The sequence below is a fragment of the Rhinolophus sinicus genome, chromosome 13, assembly GCF_057876585.1.
Source record: "Rhinolophus sinicus isolate RSI-liver-muscle chromosome 13, RSI-T2T, whole genome shotgun sequence".
NCBI lineage: Eukaryota > Metazoa > Chordata > Mammalia > Chiroptera > Rhinolophidae > Rhinolophus > Rhinolophus sinicus.
This window is the reverse complement of record NC_142513.1, coordinates 14542891-14568711: the sequence shown is the minus strand read 5'-3', so window position 1 is coordinate 14568711 and position 25821 is coordinate 14542891. Positions and strand designations below refer to the sequence as shown.

Sequence of the window (25821 nt, the reverse complement as noted above, 5' to 3'; positions counted from 1 at the left end):
GGTCTGGGGGCGGGGGTGTAGTGGGGCGGTTGGGGACACTCTCGTCATTGTAGTCACTCATAGACCAAGGTTGGTGTCTCCATTTTAACACAAGTCTTCAGTGTTTACTGCGACAGGAGAAAAGAGTGCGGAAGAGTCTTAACTTACATGCTCTGTAAGAGAAGCAACACTTTTGCTTTGACTCAGGCTTCATGGGCTAAAACCAGTTATATGGCCATGCCTAACACGGGGTGGGAGCCCGTGAAGAAATGGAGCCCGCCATGCATTCAGAAGTAGAGAAGCAATTGTAATGTCTACAGCAGAGTCTGTTTTATTTATGCACTTCTCTGAATGCCAGAAATGGTCACTTCTATTAAGCCCAAGTAGGACTCCCCAGTGGTTTTGATTTTGTTCCTCGGACCATAGACAGTCTGCCCTTGCTTGCGTAGGAAAGATGTACGGATATTGGAAGATGGTTTTCAGGTCCACTAACATTCTTATTCTTCAACAATTCCTCATATGGTAAGAATTCAAGGCCTTTGAACCATCCTAGCTGCTCATCCTAGGACACCCTCCAGTTGTCCCTCTTAATGAGAAGGGACTAGAACATTAACCAAAGGTCCCCATGTGGTCTTGTCAATATATGATTACTTAGATCATCATTATTTTCTATTTTCCTTACTTATACTGGACTACTATTCACACAGCCAACATACCAATCAACGTGTTATCAACCTTCCATCAAAAAAGAAAATCTGCCTGCTTCTACATATATAAATGTGGTTGCATTTCTGGGACCCAACTACAGAGTCATATATACCACTATTGACTTCCATCTTCTTTGACTCATGCGATTACTACAGCCTGTCATGATATTCTCCACCACCTGCGAGTTTCTGGATGTAATTGTTCTCGAACTTCACCCAGATAATGAATATAAGTAGTAACCTGGAAAATGCCATGACAGAGCTCTGTGGTAGGTACTAGAACCCTCCTTCCAGGCTGGCATTCATCTCTGTTCATCAGAATCTTTGCTTGGTTTATCTAACTAGTTACACATCTCCTCAATTGCTTATATACTCAGGTGCTACTGTTGTATTTTTCCACAAAAAATAGCTTGAGAATAGGGTCAAATTCACTTCAGGTAATGACACTCTGTCTATTGCATTTCCCTAATCTATCAGCCCAAGAAGTTTCTTAAAAAAAGGAAGGTTGGGTTGACATGACTTGTTCTTTGGAACAAGTGTTTCCTTTTCTTTCTATTTTGTATGCTGAAAGCATTCCTTGTTAAAATAAATAATTGTTTTATTTCATAAAACGGAAATTACAGAAATGTTTTTTAAAATGGCACATTACGGTTCAAATATATAAAGTATTCATTTGAGGTGTTCATATATTTGAAGTATGCTATACTTCAAGGAAAAATATATTTTTTAAGAACATATTCAGAAGATGGAATGAAGGAAAAATGACTGAGAAAAAGGTAGAAAAATAAAGTATAATTCTCTAAATGTGATGCAAGAAAAAAAAAAACAACCTTAGGTCACAAATGAGTTAAAACTTTAAAATGATTATAAAAGCTAGCAAACTAGTTTTTGTTTTGTTTTCATGTTTGGAGAAAGAGCGAAGTTCTTCAAATCCATTGGCTTCCATTTTTGCTCGTTGGTTTAAATGGTCAGTGATCTGAAGCCTGAGACAGTTAAAGAAAGTATGACGCCCCACAAGAGCCCCAATGATTATCACTGAGAAATTGTGTAGAATGGAAGAGGTGCCAAGAGACTAGAGCTGGTCAGATGGCTCTCCAACTTTATGCTAATACAAAGAAAAAAGATTTTGCAAATACTATATTAGGAAACATGCCAATTCTGCGCATGACTGTTGAATTTAGCAGTGGGCAAGTGTTTGATGAGGGCAGCACCATTGGGGGTAATTTATAAATATGTATCTGGACTTTAAAGACAGTCAATCTAATCTCGTTACATCTAAGAATCTATTCTCAGGGAATATCCTTAAGTGTAGCAAAACCTTTATATTCAAAGATGTTGGTTCCGGTGTTCTTTATAAACGTGACAATGAAGAGCCACATATACGTCTAGCCCTACAAGCAGGATAAAGAAAGCTGTGGTCTGTCTATCACAGTGGAATATTATGAAGCTGTTAACAGAAATGGCGATAAGGGCCATGTAATAACATGGAATAGTACACGTAAGAAAATAAATGAGTAAAGCAAAGTGTAATTTTTATTACATCTCACATGCAAATCGAAGCATTTAAAAAAATAAGACCTGAAGGAAATATACTAACTCTTAAAAACTGTTGCACAATTAATTTGAAGTATAACATACATGTAGACAAGTGTAATAAACTTCTATATCCTTTGCTGAATTTTTCACAGTGGAAATACACACCTATGACCAGCACCCTGATCAAAACACACAACATTCCCAGAACCTCAGAAGTCGCCTTCATCCTCCCTCTAAGTCACTAATCTGGCTTCCGTGGGAATGTTCTCTTCAAAATGTGTCACATCAAAGGGAATCCTGGGTAACTGCGTTGGTATATTCTACTACTTCCTCTTCTCATTGGGTCATTTGTGAACACTTTCTAATTCTTCTTAGAATTCCATAGCTGATGCCTGAAATTGAGCCAATTCCTACCATCACCTCCTCCACCCCGCACCTATTAAAATCTGTTTTCTATCATCTAGAGTGCGTATCTGACTGTGCGTAACTCTCCCTGGCTCTCACAAATGTGATACTGACAGGTACACTTTCTCCCAAGTTTCTGACACCTTTAATTCCATAACTAATTGGTCTTTGTTAGTTAGAAATCGGTACAGAATAACGAAGTCCTAAGTCCCTCTCTTGACCTTCTGGGTGACTGAACTGTGAGCAAAGCATGCCAGTCACGAACATGCTGGAAAGTCTGCATCTTATCATATGGGAAGTCTGGCCAGTGTGCATATGCCCGAAGTCCCCAAACAATTCAATAAACAGGAAATGAGTACTTTCTTTGTGCTTAGATTGTCTAGGCTTTGGGAAAAGGAGAAACACTTTGTATTTTCTGTTCTATCTCCATAGTACAATACAATTTCATTTCCCCATCATTTTAACTTCACCCACATGCCACATCCCACTTCCGACTTGCAAGTCTGCACACAAGTATATGTCACCTGTGTAGATATATAATGAACTAGGGATCTTGTAAGCCGCATTAAATTTATAAAATGAATAAATGGAAGGGGCCAAAAGAGCAACTATATGAAGAGAACAAAATAAAAATCAAAACATTCCAACTGATAAAATCTACCCCCTTGAAATAACAATTACCAACAGAAGAGAACTGTAAGACAATACTCTGAATTGAATTAAATTTCCTCAACCATTTTGAGTAAGCAACGTAAAGATTAAAAACTGAAATGTATTTTAAAAAATCAGCAAAAAGGGGGGGGGGGTTGAATTCAGGAAAAAAAGGGGAAAAAAAGGCTCTTCAGAAATGAAGATTAAATTGTAAGGTGTCCAAAGGAAACAATGGGCAGTGAAGGAAAATAAAATAATCAAGAAAATGAATATGAGATAAAAGGCAAGGTGAAAAGGGTCAGTGATAAAAGTGACATAAAGGAAAGACAAAGGAGATCCAATATAGGATATTTCAGATCCCTGAGAAAACAGATTAAACAATTGGATAGGGAAAGATTTATAACAATAATCCAAGGAAAATTTCTGGAATCACAAGACAATCTGAGCCTACATATTGAAAGGACCTAAAAACCTGAAAGATCGATTCTAAGATCCTAGTAAAATTATTTTTTAAAAAAAGTTCTCAAGGCCTCCAGGCCAAAAGATCAAATAATTAATAAGCGCAAGAAAATTAGGCTGTCATGAAATGCCGTGTTTCCCTCAAAATAAGACCTAGTCTTATTTTAATATAAGATCGGCTCTATAATATAATACTGGGTCTTATATTAATTTTCGCTCCAAAAGATGCATTAGAGCTGATGGTCCGGCTAGGTCTTATTTTTTTGGGGAAACATGGTGTCTCCAAAGCAACATATAAAGCCAGGAAATATGAGTTAGTTTTTTCAGGAAACTCAAATAAAGAAATTATGAACCCAGGATTTTATAGCTAGCCAAGTGTCTTTCAAATATCAAAGCTATAGAAAAATAACTATCAACATTCAATAACTCAGAGAATACTCACAAGTCTTTCTTGAGGACTGTACCAGAGTTGGATAAGCTTCATTCAACAAAAAAATGACTGAGGAAATTTCTGCAAAAGGACTGATGGTAAGCATTTAATATATTTAATTGTAAATCTAAGGCTAAAATAAGGTAGGGACATGGATGAAAATAGAATATATAAATGTTATAATTTCTGACAATACAGAAATAATGGAAGTAAACATGATAAAGAGAAGAACTATGGAAAGAGGAGAGTAAGTTCAATGATTGCAGTATAGGCAATAAGTGAAAATCAATGGATACCATCAAAAACTGACAAACCAATGACGTCTGCAAGATGGCAGAGTAAGAGTCTTTGGTACTTATCTTCCCAAAGAAACATAATTTTGATAACCTCCCATGGATGACAGCACTTTTGTGGGAGCTCAGAAATCCAGCAGAGAGATCCCAGCAACCCAGTGGGGCAAAACGTCTAAGAATAGATGCATTGAAGAGGCTAAGAAGAATAGTTTCAATGTACTCATGTCACCTGTCCCCCATGGGGCACAGCTCAAGACCAAGAGAGACACCCTCAGCTCAAAATTTTTCCCAAGGGGGAAAGCGAGAGTATAGTGAGTGCCTGGCGACACCAGCTGTGCAAGATGCTGCCCCAGAGGACCACTCCTTGTCCCAGCCAGAACCCTGAGGGGATTAGCATGGCTGAATGGTCTGGGGCAGCCGGCAGCAGGGAAAAGAAAATGTGGTATATGGAGACAATGGACTATGACTGACCCTTGAAAAAGAAGGATATCCTGCCGTTTGCAACAACATGGAGAAACCTGGTGGATATTACACAGAGGGAAATAAGTCATACACAGAAAACAAATGACGTATCATCTCTCTTATACGTGGAATCTAAAACATTTGAACTCATAAAAGTAGAGAGTAAAATGGTGGTTGTCAGAGGCTGGAGGGTAGAAGAAATGGGGAGATGCTGGTCCAAGAATTATGCAGGCTGCACACGTTCTGGAGATCTGTGTGAATATTGTGTTTTATACTTTGAGGTTGCTAAGAGACTATATCCTAAGTGCTCTTAATGTACCCAATGACACCTATGTGATAACTATATAGACGTGTTAATTAGCGGGATCACGGCAATCATTTCACAATCTATACGTATCTCAAAACATCACATCATATAACTTAAATATATATAATTTTTATTTGTTAATTATACCTCGATAATGCTGGGAAACAGTTGATAAACCAGATAGGAAAAGGTTAAATAAGGAAAGAGAGGATTAAATGTATTAAAAAGGATAAGAACGAAGATAACTATGAGAATGAAAATACAAAACTTTCTAAATAACAAAGAAATATTAAAATAAAAGACTCAGGAAAACACCCCAGCAAGTATTACAAAATTAATGTAATAAATTATGATATAAAGAATATATGACAAAGTTGAGACCAAACATATCAGTCATGTCAACAAATGTGAATGGGTTTAACTCATATAATTAAATGAAAAAGAGTTCAAACTGTCTCATGAAGCAAGACCTCACTTTCTGCTATATATAAAGGTCACACGGAAAATAGAGTAATTCAGAAAAGCATCAATAAAGGAATGGGAGAATCTAGAAATGTCAAATGGAAAGCAAAAGCAGTAGTAATGAATCTGATATCAGAGAGAGTAAAATGCAATTTAAAAAGCATCAAACATAACAAAGGATACTTTTTAATACCCATACCCACAATTAACAAGAAGTATAACAGCTATGAATATCTACCGGTATGAACCAAACCCCACAATATTCTCCATTATAAAGTAGAAACTATAGTAGATGCAAAAATAATATGAGGCTACTGGCAGTATAAGACAAATCAAGTGGCAAAAAAATAGGAAGGACATAAGTGCTAAAATAATTAAGCAGATAATGATATGTATCAAACCCTACAGCTTGATAATAGAGAAAAAACTTCTTACGAGCTTATGAAACATTCACAAAAATTGACCATGTATTAGTAAATTAAGTATTACTATGTCCCATAAAGCAGAAATATTATAAGAAATATATGTTTACAATGTAATAAAATAAGAAATTATTAAGAGTATTAAAAAACCAAACAGGTCCTTTCAACTGGAAATTTACAAAATATTTTTTTTGACCAGCTTCCTGGTGAAAGGAGAAGTTAGGAACAAATATTTAAATATTTTAAAACAAAATATAATAAAAAGTACATATCAGAATCTATGAAAAACATTTAAAGCAGTGACTAGATGAAAGTATATCCGTAAAAGGAAAGAATGAAAAAAATTAACTGAATTTCCAGCACAAAAATCTAGAACAGGAACAAAAATAAATGATCCAAAATACACACACAAAAGGGAATAATAAAAGCAAAAGCAGAACTTATTTAGGTAGAGAAGATAAAAATAATAGAAAGAAGGAAAAAGAAAGGAAGCACCAATATAAGAAATGACAAGAGGGAAATAACCATTGAAAAAGAAGAAATTAAAAAAAAAATGAGACTAGTTTTCAGATCTCTGGAAATAATTTTGAAAAGCTAAATGGAATTTAGTTTTTCAAAATTAATGGAAGCATGGTTGCAATATCCTCTGTACATCTTACTGGGTTGAACAAAATTTTGAGTGTCCAAGTGCCTGAAAGATACAAAGATGTATACAGGACTGGTTTTATTATTATAACAAATTGATAGTGGGATTACTGACAAGATCATTTTCCCTGTCTTCAACAGAATAAATTCCAAGGTTTTACCCATGACGTACAAGGCCTTCCCCTCATTACCTGCTCTGTCTTTCTGGCCTCTCTTTATCCCAGAACCAACCTCACCAAGTCTCCCCAAATGCATCATGGAATTGCCAACCTTTGGGACTCTGCCCAGGTGCTCCCTTTGCAGGACATGTCGTCACTCTGCCCCATTTTCTGTATGAGAAATACTCATCTTTCAATGGTCAGCTCAAATGTCACTGTTTCTATGAGACTTTCTCTAAGCACCTCCTGACCCCCTCCCCTCCAGGCTTCCAGCTGTACACTGAGTATTGCACTGATGTCATTCCTGTTAGTTTATTACACACATTTGTTTTCATCACTGTCTTTTCCACTGGATTGCGGGTTCCGTGAGGGCAGGAACTATATCTTATTTATCTGGGCATCCCCTCACTGACTCAGAGCAAGCCCTTAATATATCACTGTTGGATTTTTATCATCACCATCATCATCACTTTCTTACAGAAGAGAGGATGGCCAATGACGGCACCATTTTGCAGAGTAAACAAATGTGGAGAGGGTGTGGGAGACTAAACTCAAGTTGTGGCTCTGACTTTGGGCAAATCACTTCCTCACTCTGGACTTTAGTTTCTTTTTCTGCCAAAAGAAGGGCACGGCACCATCAGTAAGCTCCCTTCCAACACTACATTTCATGCTTCCCTTTCCACAGCACCAGGGCTTTGAGGCAACAGAACAGCCGTACAAATCATTTCCTAATTGGGATGTCGGACGTGTGGTTCCTCTGAACCTCATGGAGAGAGGCTTAGCCTTTCCCCCAGCGACTGGTGACTCCCAGGTCTGACACAACCTAAGCCAAAGCTGCCCTGCATACCTCCCTGCACAGCTTTTACCTGACCTTGATGGTCCCTGCTCTCTGTGAGCAATCCTTGGAGCTGTAATTACTAATTGATGTTTGTAAAGTCTTGGAAATTCTCAGGTGACGGGTGTAATCAAAGTGCAATTTGTCATGATAATTGTTACTACTACGGTTCCTCATTATTTGTTGATGTTAATGGCAGGGCCAGCAGGTGTTTCACGATTGAGGCTGGCCATGTCTAGTGGGAGAAGGAGAAAAATGTGCATGTGGGGAGGACCTGGATTCTTTTAGGAGCTCCTGCTGGTTTCAGTCAGGGCAGATTCCACTTTGTTACGACTCAGCCTGAAGCTTGGCACTATTGCCCAGGACTGCCTACTGGGATTTTTACACGTCCAAGTTCAACCCCAGCTCAGTGTCTTGCTTCTGGAATGTGCTCCAGTAAATTATGGCCTTACTGAGTCTTGGCTGACTCGTCTATTAAATGTAGATACATATAGTATCAATTTACGCTTGCTGTGGTTGGAGAGTAGTTTTACGGCAAGTAAGAGTGGATTTGGTGAGGCCAATTAAGAGGCTGCTGAGGTTCTCAGGCAAGAGATGGTGGTGTTCAGAACTAGGATGGTGGCCCTTGAAATGAGGAAAGTATATGGGTTGGAGAGAAGCTTAGGGTGTAGAACCAGTAGGACTTGGTGACAACTGGACATAGGAGGTGAGGTGTCTTGGGCAACCCAGACATCTGAGATAGGAAAGGCTTTGGGATGTTTTTGGAGGGAAGAAATGATTTTAAAAGATCGTTAGTTGCCTACTATTTTCACCAGTTTCTTGCCAGTTTGGGTTATTGGACTCTCCTCTCAACTGTGAATTGAGTTTGCATATGCAAAGTTGAGAGCTATGATGCAAAGGATGGCACTTGACCAAAATTCAGCCTCCAGGCAGGGGCGTCAGATGAACTGTCTCACTTGTCCCTTTGGTTTCAGCAAGCGCGACATTCCCAACCTTCCTCTGACGTCTTCCTTTCTCTCTCTCTCTCCTCAGGGTGTCCAGTGTGTCAGGGGGTGTCTCTGCACCCTCGGGACGTCACTGCTTTTCTTTCTCCTCCGTGATGACCTCCTCCTGTATCCTGTCCACTGTTTATTCAAATCGATCAGTAGGTTAAAACAGTCTATGGCCCCATTGATTTGCTTCTTTCCTTCGTGTACCTCCACCTCCACACTTCACTATACACACACACACACACACACACACACACATGCTAAAATACTTATGTGTAGGATATATATATATATGCTGAATTTGCACACACACCCCTATTTATGTTTGGAACAGCATTTGAAAGGTGCTTAGGAATGTGCCAAGGGTAATCACACCTATCGATTACTCTTCTAAAGGTCTCAGTGAGCCTGGGAGGGTACGTCTCATCCTCACGTGACAGGAGGGGCAACTGAAGTTTAGGCGGTCAGTATTCAGCTCATGTCGCTGAAAAACGGCAGAGCCAGTTTTTAACCATATGGATCCAGTTTCCAAAGACAGACGTTTCCCCACTTTTTCACCATTGTGGGGGCAAAGGGGCTGGACTTCGTGGAGACTGTTTGGAAGGGGTCTGATGGAGGCAGAAACCCTGCAGAAGGCAACTTCGGGTGCTGTTTCTGTGCGCCTTTTCGGGACTGGAGTCTGGAGCACTGAGGCCCGGACCCAGGCTGACAAGATTATCAGCTGTCAACATTTGTGGAACCTTCATTTCCTTCTCCAAATGAGTTTAAAGTATATTTGCATTGAAAGGAAAATGTTCTTGGTCCCTCAGGTCTCATACCATGATAATAAAATCTGTAGGAATTGTACGTGAGTGAAAAAATAAATTAGCAACTCGGGAGAGCTCATCTTGGTATTTGTACAAGATGACACTCTGGGAATTTCTCTCTCACTGGAAAGGGAAGTTTGAGACTCAACAGGGCTTCAACGGAAGTTCAGAGCTTTCCAGATCAGGGGATCAGGCTTAAATGGTGGCATGGAGGCCTGGAGGTAGGTGAGGTACCCAAGGGGCTGGGTGATTCCTAGAAGACAGAATCCACTGAGGGCTGGGGCGAGTCCAGGACAGGTTAATAATGGGGCATGGAATGAACCCAGACAAAATCTGGGAGGGCGCATTTACCAGGCCAAGACTTTCCGAAGTGGTATTAGAAAGGTTGGGATGATAACCCTGGATTCCAAACGTCCATTTCAGTCCTCTCTACTTCAACTGGGCTGCTACAGAGCTAATAAACTCAGAAATATGCTCCTATAAGAGGACTGTGGCAACAAGTCAGGAAAAGGTTATATGTAGGCCCTTGGTTCACAATTTTCTGTGACCTGGGCTCAGCCACTGATGGGTGGGAGAGAGGTGAGGTTTTTCTGAGGCCTCTCGCCTACACTGCATGGTAGGCTTGGGAGAACCACTGTCTTTCAAGGTGGGACAGTGTCACAGGGAATACGAGATACTTCGTTGCCATATCTCCATGGAAATAAAGAGAGAAAGCTGGTAGTGACATCCCTCCTTCAATGTGCAGTGACTGAGATGATTAGATTCCAGGGGCTCCTGGCAGTCCATCCATCCACGGATTTAAATGGAGTCACTTTGTCTGTGAGACCCATCAAGAGGTAGTATGGTGACGGCACCTGGCTTCCTGTCTGGGATCCAGCGGGTGCTCAATAACAGAGTGTGCTCAGGATCTGCGATAGGAACTACACAGGTGCTTCCAGAACGAGTCTGGGTATTGGGAGAATGTGAAGGGGAAGCTTCGTGTGTAATGACGAAGCGTGGTGGTCATTATGACGTTCTCACAAATCCCAGTTCACCTTGTAGACACGTAGCTGGAATGTGCTGCCTCATTTTTTTTTTGTTTTTCTTAAGTTAAGCATGGCTACAGTGGCAGCCTCAGCCAATAGCAGGGACAAGTACAGTGTTATCATTTTGTGTGGAAACATTTTAGAACCAGTGCCCTGTTTGCCACTTTTCTCTTTCTTTACCTTGTTGATTTTGGAAGCACGTGTCAAAATGGACTTTCCCTCAGCCTGAGTTCCCGAGCGACTATGATAAGCAGAGCCCTTCTGCTGATTCATTCTGCCCAAAAGACAAGCTCGTTTATGTCAAAAGATTCAACAGGAATGGATGTCTGGCTTGAAACCATGTATGAAAAGTTGAACCAGGAAGAATAAAACATAGGGTGGGGTTATAAAGCAAGTGAGTCAAGGCAGTGAAGCATAGATGTGCTTCACTGCAGCATAGACGTGCAGTCCTCCAGAGTTAGAAAGATATGTGCTGTCTGTGGAGTCTACTGGACAAATTGGGATACGCCAGGTAAGAATGCTCCAACTCCTCCCTCCCTTAGGGAAACAGCAAAAGGGAAACAAGAACACATAGTACAATAACTGTGACAGTTACCTTATATGCATTGTCTCATTTGCTCTCCTCACATTTTGGGGAGGTTTATCATTAATCATATTATGCATGTTGGAATGTTAAGTAACTAGCTTAAGTTCACATAGCTGGGAATAACCGTAATTCAAAGCCAAGTCCGTAGGATGTCCAACTCTCAGTTCTTTCCATCCCACCGTGCCACAGACGACCCATCCATGTACAAACATTTTTTTTTTTTTTAACAGTGCTTGGACACAACTAAATCTAGTTTCTTCCAAATCATTCAGAGACACAGAAATTTTCCCTAACCCAGCTCTACTTAGATTATCCTGACTATTATAATGTGATTACACTACAAACATGATGACCCATTCAAAATAGCATCTGGCTTCCAACTGCTCTCAAGAGGCAATTGAGTTCAGGAGCTGGAAGAGGCAGTGGGAGAAAGAGTACAATTGCCCTTCCACTTCCCTTTGCTCCTATTTAGCTCACCATTTGGCAGAGGCATCATCCAGGTTAAGTGTGTCCCCACGTGATATAAAGGATATGGCAAGGAAAGAGTTTCCTCTCTGCATAAATAGAAAATGCACAACTGCATCGCCCCACAAAAGATGGCTGCTGATGGGTATTTATGTGAATTTGCCACACTTGTTTTGCATCCAACCGTTAATTATGGTCCTTTCAACTTCACAATCATGGCTAATGGTGGTGGGGATGCAGAGAACAGTAGATTCAGCAGACCTCATTCTGGGAAGAGAGGGAAAGAAACAATACAAAACTGCATTCACCCGCTGTTTACAACTGAGACAGCTACTCTGGGCACCACTTGGAGAATTGGGAGGAAATCAAGGCTGCCCAGAAGCTTGGAGTTTGGGAAATGAGACAGCTGTGGAAAAGTCTTACTACTGTGATGGTAGTACAGTCCTGTAGGGCTCATCTGTCTATGGTGAAAATAGCTCAGAACCATATCTCTCATGCTACATTGAATGGAAATTCAGATTATTCACACTTACTTGGCGCCTTTCAGTATTCAAGATGTTTTCTACTTTGATTCTCAAAATGATTGTGTGAAGTATGTATTGCTATTTCAATTTTATAAGTGAGGAAACTGAGATTCAGAGACAACAAGAAACAGTTTGTACATTCATTCATTCATTCATTCATTCATTCATAAAATGATTACTGAGTATCTATTATGTGCTAAATATTGTACTCAGTATGGACGATACAGCAGCAAACAAAACAAGAGTTCCTACCTCCTGGAACTCAGTCTAACAAGGGCGGCATGCACTACACAAAACAAGTGCAATTAAAAATATGCCAGTGTTACAAAGAAAATGAACAGGTTAGCAGCAAGTGCGTACTGGTGTGACGGCTCTTAGATATGGTTGGGAAGTTCCCAGAGACATGATATTAATGATGAGGTCTGAAAAATGAGAAGGTACCAGTTCTGCAAAGAATGAAGAAAAGAGAGATTCAGGTAAAAAAAATAATAATAATAACAGCTTGAATGAAGGCCCTAAAGTGAGAAAAATATCTTGGAAATAATGTCTTAGGAAATAGTCAAGAGAAAAAGGGTAGTTAAAATGTTGCAGGTATAACTATATCTGGAGAACAATGCTAGGTTCTGGGTACCCCCTTTTAAGGAGGCATTGGATAAAAGCTGTCTATGACAGAACAGAATACATAGGATTAAAGAAATACAGAAATCATGCCACATGAGAAACAGAAGTAACTGCATGTCAAACATCAATGAGAAATGGCCTGGGTGGCCATTTAGTTGGTACTGTTATATTTTCTTTCTCAACTATATTTCAGGCATGGTAGTTGGTGCTGTTATATTTTCTTCAAAAGGCTGACATGGGAAAAAAAAGATTTGAGTTGTTCAAATCAATACAAGTGCTCAAGAGGACACAGTTAAGGAGACAGAATTTGGCTTTATAGAAGGAAGAAAGTTCTAATAATTTTACTGGCTCCCCAAAGAATCAAGTCTCTTTTCATCTAGAGAATTGCAGTGGCCAAGCTGAGGCTATCTAATGACCTACCAAGAATGCTTCATTGGAGATTTCTTGTTGGCTTCTGGTCTAGATGACACTTCAAAATCCATCCAACTCTAAAGTACTATAAATCTATAATATCGTTGTATCCAAAACAAATGGTGACAGAGAAGGACAATCCAAGATGGCAGAGTAGATAAATGCTGTGCTTGCCTCATCCCATGAACACATCAAAATTACAACTAAATTATAAACCTGGAGAACCATCTGAAGTCTAGCTGAACAGAAGTTTTACAACTAAAGATCTAAAGAAGTAGCCGCATAAAGACTGGTAAGAGGGATGTAGATGCAAACCAACTGGCCCCAAACCTCCATGTGGTACTTGAGAATCAGGAAGGACATCTCGGCCAGGGAGGCTCCCCAGGGAGGAGCGTGGGACCCCAGCCCCAACCCAGGATCCCCAGCCAAGAGTACTGCTGCCAGGAAGAGGAGCCCCCACAACATCTGGCTGTGAAAAACAGTGGGGATTCTGCCCTTCCGGGTGGTACAGAAGGCTGTGGGCAACCCAGATGTCCTCTTAAAGGGCCCACGCACTCACCCTGGGCTCACAGCCACTCGCCCTGGGCTCTGGGGGAGAAACAGTGATTCGGGGGTCGTCAGAGGCATTTGGGGGGCAAACTGAGGTGTGTGGCCTTGGAGGGAGGCCTGGAGGACAGTCAGCATTTTCCCCATGTGGGTGGGTCCTTCTCCTATTCCACCATCAGACGGGCACTAGCGTTCCTGTGTTAAACCCTCCCCTACGCTTAAGGCCAAATCTGAATCTGATCGGCCTGGTGAGCTCTTCAATTCTGCCCTGCTGACTCACTGAGATCCTGCCACACCCAACTCCCTACCACAGGAGGCTTCATTGCCAAGTGAACCTTACTGGAGCTCACAACTGGCAGCAGGCAGCAGCAAACCTCAGTGTGTCCTGGCTTTCTGCAGAGCTACTCCAGGCCCAGTACTGGTGGCAGCTGTCTTCAGTTCACAGTGTGACCTCTCCCACATGGCTCCAGGTCCAGCACAGGCAGTGACCAACTGTGGATCACTTTGTCACTCCTACCAGGTAGTCCCTGACCAGAGCCTGCACCAGAGCCCCTCCCAAGAGGGCCCCGAACCAATATACTTGGAGATTGGTTTCAGACCACAGCAGAGCACCACCCAATTAGCCCAACAAGTAGCACACCTAAAGGGTGATCTAAATAGGCACCAGGGACCAATGGGGCAAATCCTGCACTGTGTGGTAAGCCCCCTAGCACAGCAGCCTGTAAGCTGCGGATATGGTCAAACCCCACAGCCAGTCAGACTGAGGATAAACACCAACCACTGACATATAGCCAATAGGAATAAGGCTATATAACAGGAAGGCACACACAACCCACACAAGGGACACAGCTGGGGCATCCAGCACTGGCGATCAGGGAGACTGTGCCACTGGGCCCCACAGGACACCTACCAACCATCAAGAGACATAGTAGTAGATCTACCTAATACATAGAAACACACAGAGAGACAGCCAAAAATGAGGAAACAAAGAAATATGTCCCAAAAGAAAGGACAGGAGAAAACTCCAGAAAAAGAACTAAACAAAATGGAGGCAAGCAACCTACCAGATACAGAGTTCAAAACAATGGTTATAAGGATGCTCAAGGAACTTAGCGAGAACATCAACAAAGAGATAGCAAGCATTAAAAAAGGACATAGAAACCATAAAAAAGAACCAGTCAGAAGTGAAAAATGCAATAACTGAAATGAAGAATTCACTAGAAGGAATCACCAGCAGACTAGATGAAACAAAGGATTGAATCAATGATTTCGAAGACAAGGTAGCATGAAACAATCAGAAGAGCAAAAAGAAAAAAAGAATCCAAAAAAATGAGGATAGTTTAAGAGACCTCAGGGACAACATAAAGCATAACAACATTCCATCATAGGGGTACCAGAAGGAGAAGAGAGAAAGCAAGGGATTGAGAACGTATTTGAAGAAATAATGACTGAAAATTTTCCTAACCTGGTGCAGGAAACAGACATACAAGCCCAGGAAGCACAGAGTCCCAAACAGGTTGAACGCAAACAGTCCCTCACCAGACACAGTATAATTAAAATGGAAAAGGTTAAAGACAGAAAATCCTAAAAGCAGCAAAAGAAAGGCAACTAATAACTCCTAAGGGAGCTCTCATAAGATTATAAGTTGATTTCTCAACAGAAAAATTTGCAGGCCAGAAGGGACTGGCAGGAAATATTCAAAGTAAGGATCTACGACCAAGGGTACTTTACCCAGAAAGGTTATTATTTAAAATCAAAGGACAGATAAAGAGCTTCCTAGACAAGAAGAAGCTAAAGGAGTTCACCACCACCAAATCAGTCTTTAAGATGGAAAAAAAAAGAAATATGAATAATAAAATGGCAAGAGTTACATATCTATCAACAATTACTTTCCATGTAAATGGATTAAATGTTTGAATCAAAAACATAGGGTGGCTGAATGGATAAGAAAACAAAACCCTTACATATGCTGCCTACAAGAGACTTACTTCAGATCGAAAGACACACACAGACTTAAAGGCATGGAAAAAGATATGTCATGAAAATGGAAATGGAAAAAAAACAAACAAAAAGGTGGAATGGCAATACTTACATGAGACAAAATAGAGTTTAAAACAAAGGCTATAACAAGAGACAAAGAAGGACTCAGTAATCCCACTTCTGGGTATTTCTCTGAAGAAACCCAAAATGCTACTTAAAGGGGACTTATACATCCATATGTTCACTAACATCATTGTTTACAATGGCCAAGATGCAGAGGCAGCCTGGGTATCCGACAATGGAACAACGGATAAAGAGGAGGTGGTACATATATACAACGGAATATTGCTCAGCCATGGATGGGAATGGGTTCTTGCCATCTGTGTCAGCATGAATGGACCTGGAGGGCATTGTCCTAAGTGGAGTGTGTCAGACAGAGAAAGACAGATGTGATTTCACTTATATGTGGAATCTAAAGAACAAAATAAAAAAAGAAACAAAACAGAAACTCATTCATTGATACAAAGAACATTTTTACAGCAGCCAGATGGGGGGGCGGGGTTGAGAGGGTGGGTGAACAATGGGAAGATTAAGAAGTACAAGTTGGTTGTTACAAAATAGTCATGGGGATGTAGGGTACAGCAGAAGGAATATAATCAATAATATTGTACTAACTATGTATAGTGTCAGATAGGTACTAGATTTATTGGGGTTATAGATGGGAGGGGGCCTGAGGGACAGGGTGAAAAAGGTGAAAGAATTAAGAAGTACAAATTGGTAGTTACAAAATAGTCTTCGGGATGTAAAGTACAGCATAAACAATATAGTCAATAATATGGTAATAACTATGCATAGTGCCAGGTGGGTACTAGACTAGTCAGTGGGACCACTTCTTGAATTATATAAATGTATAACTACTATGCTGTTCACCTGAAATTAACAAAATAATATTGAATGTCAACTGTAATTGAAAATTTTAGAAGAGAGGAAAAGGTGAAGGGTAACGAGAGGTTCAAATTTCCAGGTATAAAACAAATAAGTCACGTGGATGTAATGTACAGCATAGGGAATATAGTCAATAATATTTTGATAGCATGGTACAGTGTCAGGTGGTTGCTGGACTTATCATGGTGATCACTTCTTTAGGTAAATAAATGATAAACAACATTGTGTATACCTGAAACTAACATAATATTGTATGTTAGCCATATTTTTAATAAAAATCTTAAAGCAAAGCAAAACAAAACAAAACAAATGATTACAATATGGCCCTCTTCACAAGAAAGACAGATGCTTAGAATTCAGCACCAAGGACTGTGCCCCAACAGAAAGGAATGCCATTGTATTCTGTAAGAAAGCACCAATAGGGTAAATATGACGTTACTAATCTGATCAAAACCCCAACACAAGTGCCTATGAACAACTCACACTTTATGAAAATACCTGGCAGGACTCTGAGCACTATGCTTCGTAACGCACATCAGACTTGGACTCTCCATCGTGTTTAAACGACTGGATTAAAACACTCCACATGTATATAGATCGCTGTCGAGTTTACACAGTGCCTTTATCCTCATCCTAATCCTAATAACAGTCAACATTTAATGAGTGATCTCCACACAGTCTTAAATCCAATGATTAGGTTTTTGACATATTATTTCTGTTGATTTTTGGCTTCTCCCCTACTAGAATGTAAATGCTATGAGGACAGGAATTTTTTCATCTGTTTGGTTTACTGTTTTATTCCCAGCACTTAAAAGTCCTTTTTTTTTTTTTTTTTTTTTTTACATATAGTATGTGCTTGATAGATATTTACTTAATTAATTAATCATCCTTAATATCCACAGAATAATATCTGGACCCTAAAATTCTCTTACCTGTGACTGAAATTTGCACGTAGGGCTGGGAGCAATGAAATTGATTAACAGTCAATTATTCAATCTGGACCACAACTATCTTGTAACAAATGACCCTTATGCTTTCCTTTAACTTGTTTTAGTTTAATACAACTTTGTTTCATCCTTTGTTTTTAATCTTCCAGTGACGTAGGTTTGCTGAATCCTGATTTTTACTTGACCCAAGATATATTTTCCCCCTTTTATGAGAGGAGCAAAGCACTACTTAAAAAAAAATCAAATCCAGTGCTTTTGGATTGTGTTATAGTTGCTGAGTTTTACATTTACTTACATAGTTTCCTTTGTTTCTCCCCCTTTTCTTTGTAGATTGTTGTTTCCTGGATTTTCAATTACAGTTTGGAAGGCTGCTTTTGTGTTTACAAACTATACTTAAAAAAAATTCTCAGTATCAAAAATAAAACAGCAGTATTTGTTCCATTCTGTCTAAAGTGGAAAAATTAGCAGATTTTTATTTACACCCATCAACCCTCCAACTCTCTCAGATTTTGTTGACATAATAGTGAATTACAGACCCAGATCTCAATTGTCAATTTTCACATTATATATCTTCTCTTGAAGTAATGAGTTTTTATATTAACCTTCTATTTTGTTACATATTTAGAGCAACTATTTAGCTCTACACTATGTCTAATTAGTTGCCATGCTCACTATGGGTCATTTTACTCCGTATTTCTCTAGTCTTGATTTCTTTATTTTGATTCATTGCTTGGCCAATTGCTCTTTGAATGATTCATTAGAAGCTGGCCATGTGGGAGCCCCTGGATACCGAGAAGATCTTTCTGATGTGTTTGCACAAGAACAACAACTCGGCTGGTAAGGAATTTGTGGGTTATAACATTTTCTCCTCAGAAATCCTCCAGGCTTCACTGCACTGTGTGCTGCCCTTTTTGATGTGGAGAAATCTAGGTGGGGCAGGCACTGATTTGTTAGATGGAGAATAGCTTTTGATCTCCTCTGACCCTTTCACCCAACTCTTTCTTTTCAGTAAAACTTAATACTAAATACAGTAATTTGAAGCAATGGGGAGTATTTCTCTTGCTAGAACACTACAACACTCTGAGTGCCCAGGGCCCACAGCTTTTCCTCTGTGTTCCTCTGAGGCCAACTGTATATACCCTCAAGACACCTGGCCTAAGCACCTGTCCAATTCCATTCCTGGGTGTGTTTCATTACTGCAAATCTTAGTTCCAAAATGGGAGTACTCACGGGGTGGGAGCGAAGGCTTTAATAATTAACGGCCTTGCTCATCTTGGAAGCAGAAGTAGAAACTGTTTCCTACATGAGATAGCTTCGGAGTGTGGTGACTTTATTTTCAATGGCAAAACCCCATGTCATGAGAAGGGGGAGGGGGTCTGTCGTGTGACGTTTGAGGAGCAACATTTCTAGCAGCCTTCCTGCCTCACCTGGTTGTCTGCTCAGGGCCAACCACAGTCCTCCTGGAGTCCATCTTTCAGTTATTTTGATTCTATAGCCTCGATCTCTTGCTGGGTGTTTATGAGCCTCTTGGGAGGAATGTGACAGAGTGGGAACTGAGTGTAGCGATGACTCTTATTCACAGCATGGAAACCCAACAGCATGGAAACCCTCTTGATTTGTTGCCAAGAGCAGGGAGAGCCACACCTTCTCATACTTGTGCTGAACCAGTAAGCTGGCCAGTATGAGATGCAGAGAACCAAGAACAAGATGGATCCCTAGATGCTTCTTCCCATCGTTATGTCTTCCTCCTCAGTACGTCAGTGTTTCATGCAGAGGGAAGACCAGATGGACAGGTGGAAGGCAGGCTGGGAGCTTCTCTATGGAGTTTTATATTCTCTGTGAGGAGTGTTGCTTGAACCAATAATAAATGCAGAACTGAAATACCAATGTGGAATTTAAATGGGTCTGTGGACATTTTAAATGTTAATTAGCTCCTCCAACCAGGTTTCTTGCAAGGTAATGACTGTCACTAACAGACTAAACGCTCTGTCTTGGCCACCAGAGCCTGCACAGGCTATTCTCCACATACTTCAGCACATCTTGCTTTTGTCTCAGCTTTCCCTTCTCCATTGAGCGTCTTGCTTTTCCAGATACACTGTGAAACATGGCACATACCACACTCCCTTAAAATAAGCTCTTGGATGGCACCTTCTATAGAACTGTGATATGAACTATTGGGGCCTAGCATACATCTGTGTCCATTATATATTTGTTAATGAAATATGGAAACCTGGAGTATGTCCACAAAAGCACCTTAGATGGAAAAAGAAAACCAACTTGTGTCATAAGAGGAACTAAAGATATTTAGCTTGTAGAACATAAGACCAGATGGGTGTGTTTGTGGAGAGGGGAAGCCGATGATAGAAAAGATCTTACATAACTGAAAAAAAAATACCACCTGAGAAAGTGATAGCACTGATTCTTTTGGGCCCTGAGGGTATGGACTGAGGACAACGGGTCCAAGGTACAATAAAAGATATATATAAGTCAGCTCAATGAAAAAGCTTTCGTAGCGCCACAGCCCCCTGAAAAGATCCACAAAGTTTCCACCTAAAGAAGTGAGTTCTCTGTCATTGGAGGTATTCAAGAATAAACACTAACACCAGTTAACTGCGATATTATAATGTTGATTGAAGCTCTGTTTTGTGTGTACGAGGAGGAAGGGTGGTATTGGATGACCTTTCAGATCCTTTCCAGCCTTGTGATTTTGTGATGTTATGACAGGCACGCCTCCTTGACCAATGAAATATGTGACACAAAAAAAGGTTACCTCATCTTTGGGAGAACAACATTTTCTAATGTGACTAACGGTAACGATAAAGGAGCTAGTATTCACTGATTGCCATTAAAATATGCTTAGTACATTCACAGATATCAAATTGATGGGTACTATTGTATAAACAGGAAATCAAGACTCGGATGGGCCATGTGATCTGCCCAAGTGAAACACCTTTTTTTTTTTTTTTTTACCGTAATACTGAGGTCTACAAACTTTTTCTGTAAAAGGCCGTATAACAAATATTGTAGGCTTTATGGGGCATAGAATCTCTGTGTCAACTACTTAACTGTTCTGTTGCTGCACCAAAACAGCCATAGGCTACGTAAATGGCACAATCCCCTGGGAGCCCATGATTTGTGAAGGACGGTTTCATTGCAAACTCTGTGAGCAGAACATGGGTCTGCACTCAAAGGCCATTGTATGGTGAAAGGAGCTTTAGAACAAAAGGCAGGGGGCTGCTGTCCTAGTCCTAGTTCTACTTTTACTAGCTAGGGGACCTCCTTGGCTAAGCCACTTTCCTTTTGGAGCCTCAGTTCTCTGCTCTGAAGAAATGAGGGAATAGGACTGGATAAAAAAATAAAAAAGAAAGAAAAGGCATTACCGTACTAAAAACAAAGCACCCTATTTACAAAAAAATAATAAAAAAGGTTTGAGGCTGGATTTGGTCCATGGACCTTAGCGTGTCAACGTGTCATTTGAGAAAGGGAAAAATACAAAAGAGACAAGAAATGGCCTCCATGTGGCCATACTTACACCATTGGCTTTGCTGAGTGCCTGGAAGTAGATGCTGTAGCTTTTCAGAGGGGAAAGAGGAGGGTTCCAGTAGCCATTGTAGGTCTTATTGTCACCCACTGTAAAAGGCTGTGTGACAGGCAGGTTGGCAGGCTTCAATTCAGCGGCAAAGTAGTGCAGGGAATCGAGGTTAGACGCGTTCCTATAGCTCACGGGCACCGCGAAACACTCAATGATGTCAGCTGCCCTCCGTGACTTCTGCAGTCTTTCCTCCTTGACAACCAGCTGGTAAACACTGGACAGGACATAAAAGAGGCAGATGAACAACCATCTGGAGGGATGGACTTGTTAGTCACCAACATCACTTCTGTCTACAACGAAACCTCCCTCCTGAGCTTCAGACTTCTGCCTCCACTGCTTTGTAGAAATCTACCTCCATGTAGACATCCCAACGCCAGCTCACCTTGGAAACATCCGAAGTGCAACTCAGTCCCAACCCCTACAAACCTGCCTGCTCCTCCTGCGTTTCTTTCTTAGCGAAGGAAGCGCTGCCCATCAAGGGCCCCGGTCTTGGATGTGGGGCTCATCCTCAAGTTCTACCCACCTTGTTCTTATGCTGCACCTCTAATCCACAAGCCCGGTTGGCTTAACATCAGCAGTTTGCTCCCGCTTCTCCATCTTTTCCCTCCTCTCACTCGTAATGTTACGGTTCGGCACTTCCTCACATCTCACCTGGACTCAACTGATCTTTTTGCTTCTAATTTATCTGATCAACTAACCAGTCCAGCCATTGATCTTCCTAATAATGTAATACTGTCTCTCTTCAAATACGTTCATAGGCTCTCCATCATCTGAAGGACAAAGTCAAAACTCCTCATCCTGGCATGGGGCTTGCAGTCTACCTTTCAGAAGGAAGCACTACCTTTCAGGTGGCCTCATGAGTGTCAAGCTGCAGTTAAAGAGGAAACCCGGACTTTTTATTCATAGTTCACTACCCTTTCTTTTTTCTCTGCCTTCCTTCTTTTGCCATAAGCCAACGCAATGTACAAAGGGCCTTCTGAGCAGTTTTTATTTGGCAGCCTAAGCTGCTTAGCTCTATCCCACCCAGCTCAACGGAAATCACAAAGAACAGCAAAGGATTGTTGGGGGATTCAATTGTGTTGCCAACACAGGGTTCACATACAATTGGGATTAATGTGCCAAAGTACAGCCACTGAGTTTGCCGCTTGTCCGTTCAGAGGCAAATTTGCAATTACAGCCAGAAAGCCGTAAACCATTTTGTCATATAAATCTTTTTGTCAGTGGATCCAGCCTCTCTCAAAGATGAAGGAGGACAAGAGAAGAAATGGCACGTGTGTGTGCTATTTTCCTCACCCTGACACACATGCTTGAGGAAGGGGTGTGGGAAAAACCTTGAAAGTGGGTATTATTTTTGTTTCTTGAAGTAACTTTATCTCATCATCATTCTTTAGAAATATATGCTTATCAAATCTCTTTTCAGCTTGTTGGTAATGACAAATATCATACCTAAATGAGATCAACCCTCCAACAGTCATATCTCTAGTGCAAAAGAAGTGGTTGCAATAACTATTCAGGGTTATTTCTAAGGGAAAGGGATTTTTTTCTTTAGCAGAAAAATCCTGCTAGTGTGAGAGAAGAATAATTTAAAATGCTCTCTTCATAAGAGCTTTTACTCACACATTTTCCCCTCCTGTGACATTTCTATTTCTCCCAACGATAAGATAGACATATACGACCATATTTGCATAACTTGTTTTCAGGGTCTTATCTTGAGGGACCCTGAAAACTATGCTGCAGCCCCACCTAACCACGCAACATCAAGGAGTTGGTACCTTCTTTCACCTCCTTGGACTTTGCGCCCTCACTGAAGCTCACTTTCAGTGTCCAATGCTCATCCTCTTTGCTGTAGTGATTCACCCCCACCTCTCTTCACCCCAACTTTTCAGACTCAGGCTTGCCTGCAACTTCCACCTTTTAGTTTCAGTGTCTCCTGAGACAAGAATACTCTCCTCTGGTCCCAAGACCCCCCAATCCATAGAGGGCAGTGCCTCAGATGCCTTTAAGAGCAAAACTTGCAGGAATTCCTCAGGCTTTAAAGAGCCCTGCAGACAGACCCTCCTGCTACCTCTGATTCTTGAGCTCATGCTTCTCTGAGAGGGATCAGGGACCTGTCAGAGCTATCCATCCATCACCATTGACACATCCTGGCCCATTTTCTATATCTAGGGAAGGGCTGTCCCCATTCGGAATGCCGACATCGGATGACAGAGTGTGCTGCAGCAAACAGGTGAAGACCGCCTGACTTCAGAAGAGCACACGTGTGCTCATGTTCTCCCAGAAATAGGCCTGTTTTACCTCAAGTTCTTCCAGAAACAGACCCTGAGCCAAGTTTCCATGCCAATGATGTGTGAAGGAAGTGGACTCAGGAGAAACCAGTAGAATAAGGAAGACAAGAGGGGAGGAAGCCAGGCAAGAACGCGATTTCAGGTGAAGTGCCAGTCTCATTGTTACTCCAGCGAGCTCTGGAGCATAAATTGTACTCCAGAGTTTGTCTCATCTCAAGCCAAGGGCTTTTGGGCCTTCAGGACCAATCGGTATTGGTTATGGACTCCACTGCAGAGACATAAACCCCTAGGCACTCCCAATTCCGTGAGTGGGACAGAAAAGATGGCTCTGGTAGACTAATGGCAAACCTTCAAAGAAGGTCACAGCTGAGAACAATTTGAATCAAAACACATAGAAGTTGGGGGATGGGCACACTGCAGGAAGGGGGCTATGGAGGGGTCTGAGTGGGCGCCAACAGTGTCCCCTACAGGGCAATTGTGACCAATAACCTCATGAAACTTGCATAAGAGCAGAGGTCCAGTTAAACAAGGTAGTTTCAGCATTTGTTTCCACCCCACGTAGCTGAGGCAAATGGTGAGGTTCCACCGGTCACAGTGCCTTTTCCACCACCGTTTTGTTTTTTTTCTATTATTATGATATTGTTTATTTGGAAAATTTGTTTTACTTTTATAGTTGTACAAGAGCCACAGGTACACGGAATTGATAAATATGTACGAATCTAAAATAGCTAAGTAATTGTAAAATAAAAATTGTGTAAGTCCAGTGGGCGTGCCTCCAGGCAGCCCCCACATCCTTGGGTGGTCCCATTGGTCATCGAGCCCACCTTTGCTTGCTGGCACCACAAGGGGTTCAAGCCTTACTGTGCCCTCTTTACCAGGATGGTAATCAGACATTAGAAGGCAAGATCTGGGTACCCAGTAAGCTCATTGCTCCTGTGGTGCCATGGCTTCTGTGCCCTTGTATTGGACAAAATGAAGAAATGTATTTTTCAAACATCAAAAATTCATACTGATTGTTCATACTGATACCACCAATATCACTAACACACGATTCTTTCTCACCTTCCCCATTCCATATTTGTCTTTCCTTTTTCTTACAATGAGAACCCTCTATTCCAACACCAATATTTTGTACTCCTCTACTCTCTCACAGAATCCACACAAATTCACCAGAATTCCCTCATCAATACCACAAGCAACCTCAGTACTCATAAATAGAGTTCAAGATGTCTGTGCTGCTCCAGCTCCTTCCCAAACAATTCAGTCCTGAGCTGTTAGATAGGGCCGTGCAAGGCAGGCATCTGTATGTGATGGGGGGAGCCATGATGGGGGAAGCCATGATGGCCCAGGGTGGGGAGCAGAAGCCCACCCAGCATCCCTGAGACTTGGTGAGGTGATCTGTGAGATCAAAACTAACCTCAGAACAACACTAAGATATTATTTGTCTCCTGTACATTTGGTGTCTCACAAGTGTACTGTGGAGTTCTTTAAAAGTTACAGGACTTCAAAACTGTATGAGGCTGAATTCTCTTTATTTACTTCAATCTAACAACATAATGTAATAGTTTGAATGCAGAAGCAGATATGGAGTCTAGCAAACTTCGAGTCCACCAGGTGTTAAAGATTATCAAAAATGTAAAACAATGCTACATTTCTCGCTAAATCATTTTTGTTTTGGAAAATAATTGTTTTCATACAAATACTTTCTGTTACCATGCAATAGGTTTACCACTATTATTTTAAATAAAAATAACTTTTATTTAAAATTTTTTCAATTAATAAGTAATTTAAAAATTTCTCAGTTTTATTTTCTAATCTGGTAGATTGATATATGATAGTACATATGACTCATATAAATTAAACACAAGGTTCTTAAGTTCTGTACCCTTTGACCACCAATCTGCTTTCTGTTTCCATGAGTCTATTTTCTATGGGTTGGCATTTCCAGCATAATTGAGGTACAATTAACAAATAAAAATTGTATATATTTAAGGTATACCATGTGATGCTTTATGTATGCATTGTAAAATGATTGCCACAATTTAGCCAATTAACACATCCGTCACCTTACACAGTTACCATTGTGTGAGATGGGAATGCTTAAAATCGATGCTCTTAACAAATTTCAAGTATAAAATGCAATATTATACAGATCTCCAAAACTTATTCATCCTGCATAGCTCTTGGACCAACATCTCCCGATTTCATCTACCTGTTATCCTCTCACAACCACCATTCTACTCTCTGCTTTTTGAGTCTGACTTTTCTTTCGATTCCAACTATAAAGGAGATCATGCAGTGTTTGCTTTTCTGTGTCTGACTTATTTCTCTTAGTATGACATCCTTAA

General features: G+C 40.8%; 1 protein-coding gene across 18 annotated transcripts in view; it reads right to left on the bottom strand.

Moving 5' to 3' along the window:
* PTPRT (protein tyrosine phosphatase receptor type T) overlaps positions 1-25821 on the bottom strand; it is a 951833-nt gene that overhangs the window by 187785 nt on the left and 738227 nt on the right. For all 18 annotated transcript variants that reach the window (XM_074318303.2, XM_074318304.2, XM_074318302.2 and 15 more), the window contains exon 12: positions 21129-21402. In XM_074318303.2, the coding sequence (XP_074174404.1) occupies positions 21129-21402 (274 nt within the window). The remainder of the gene's footprint in view (positions 1-21128; positions 21403-25821) is intronic.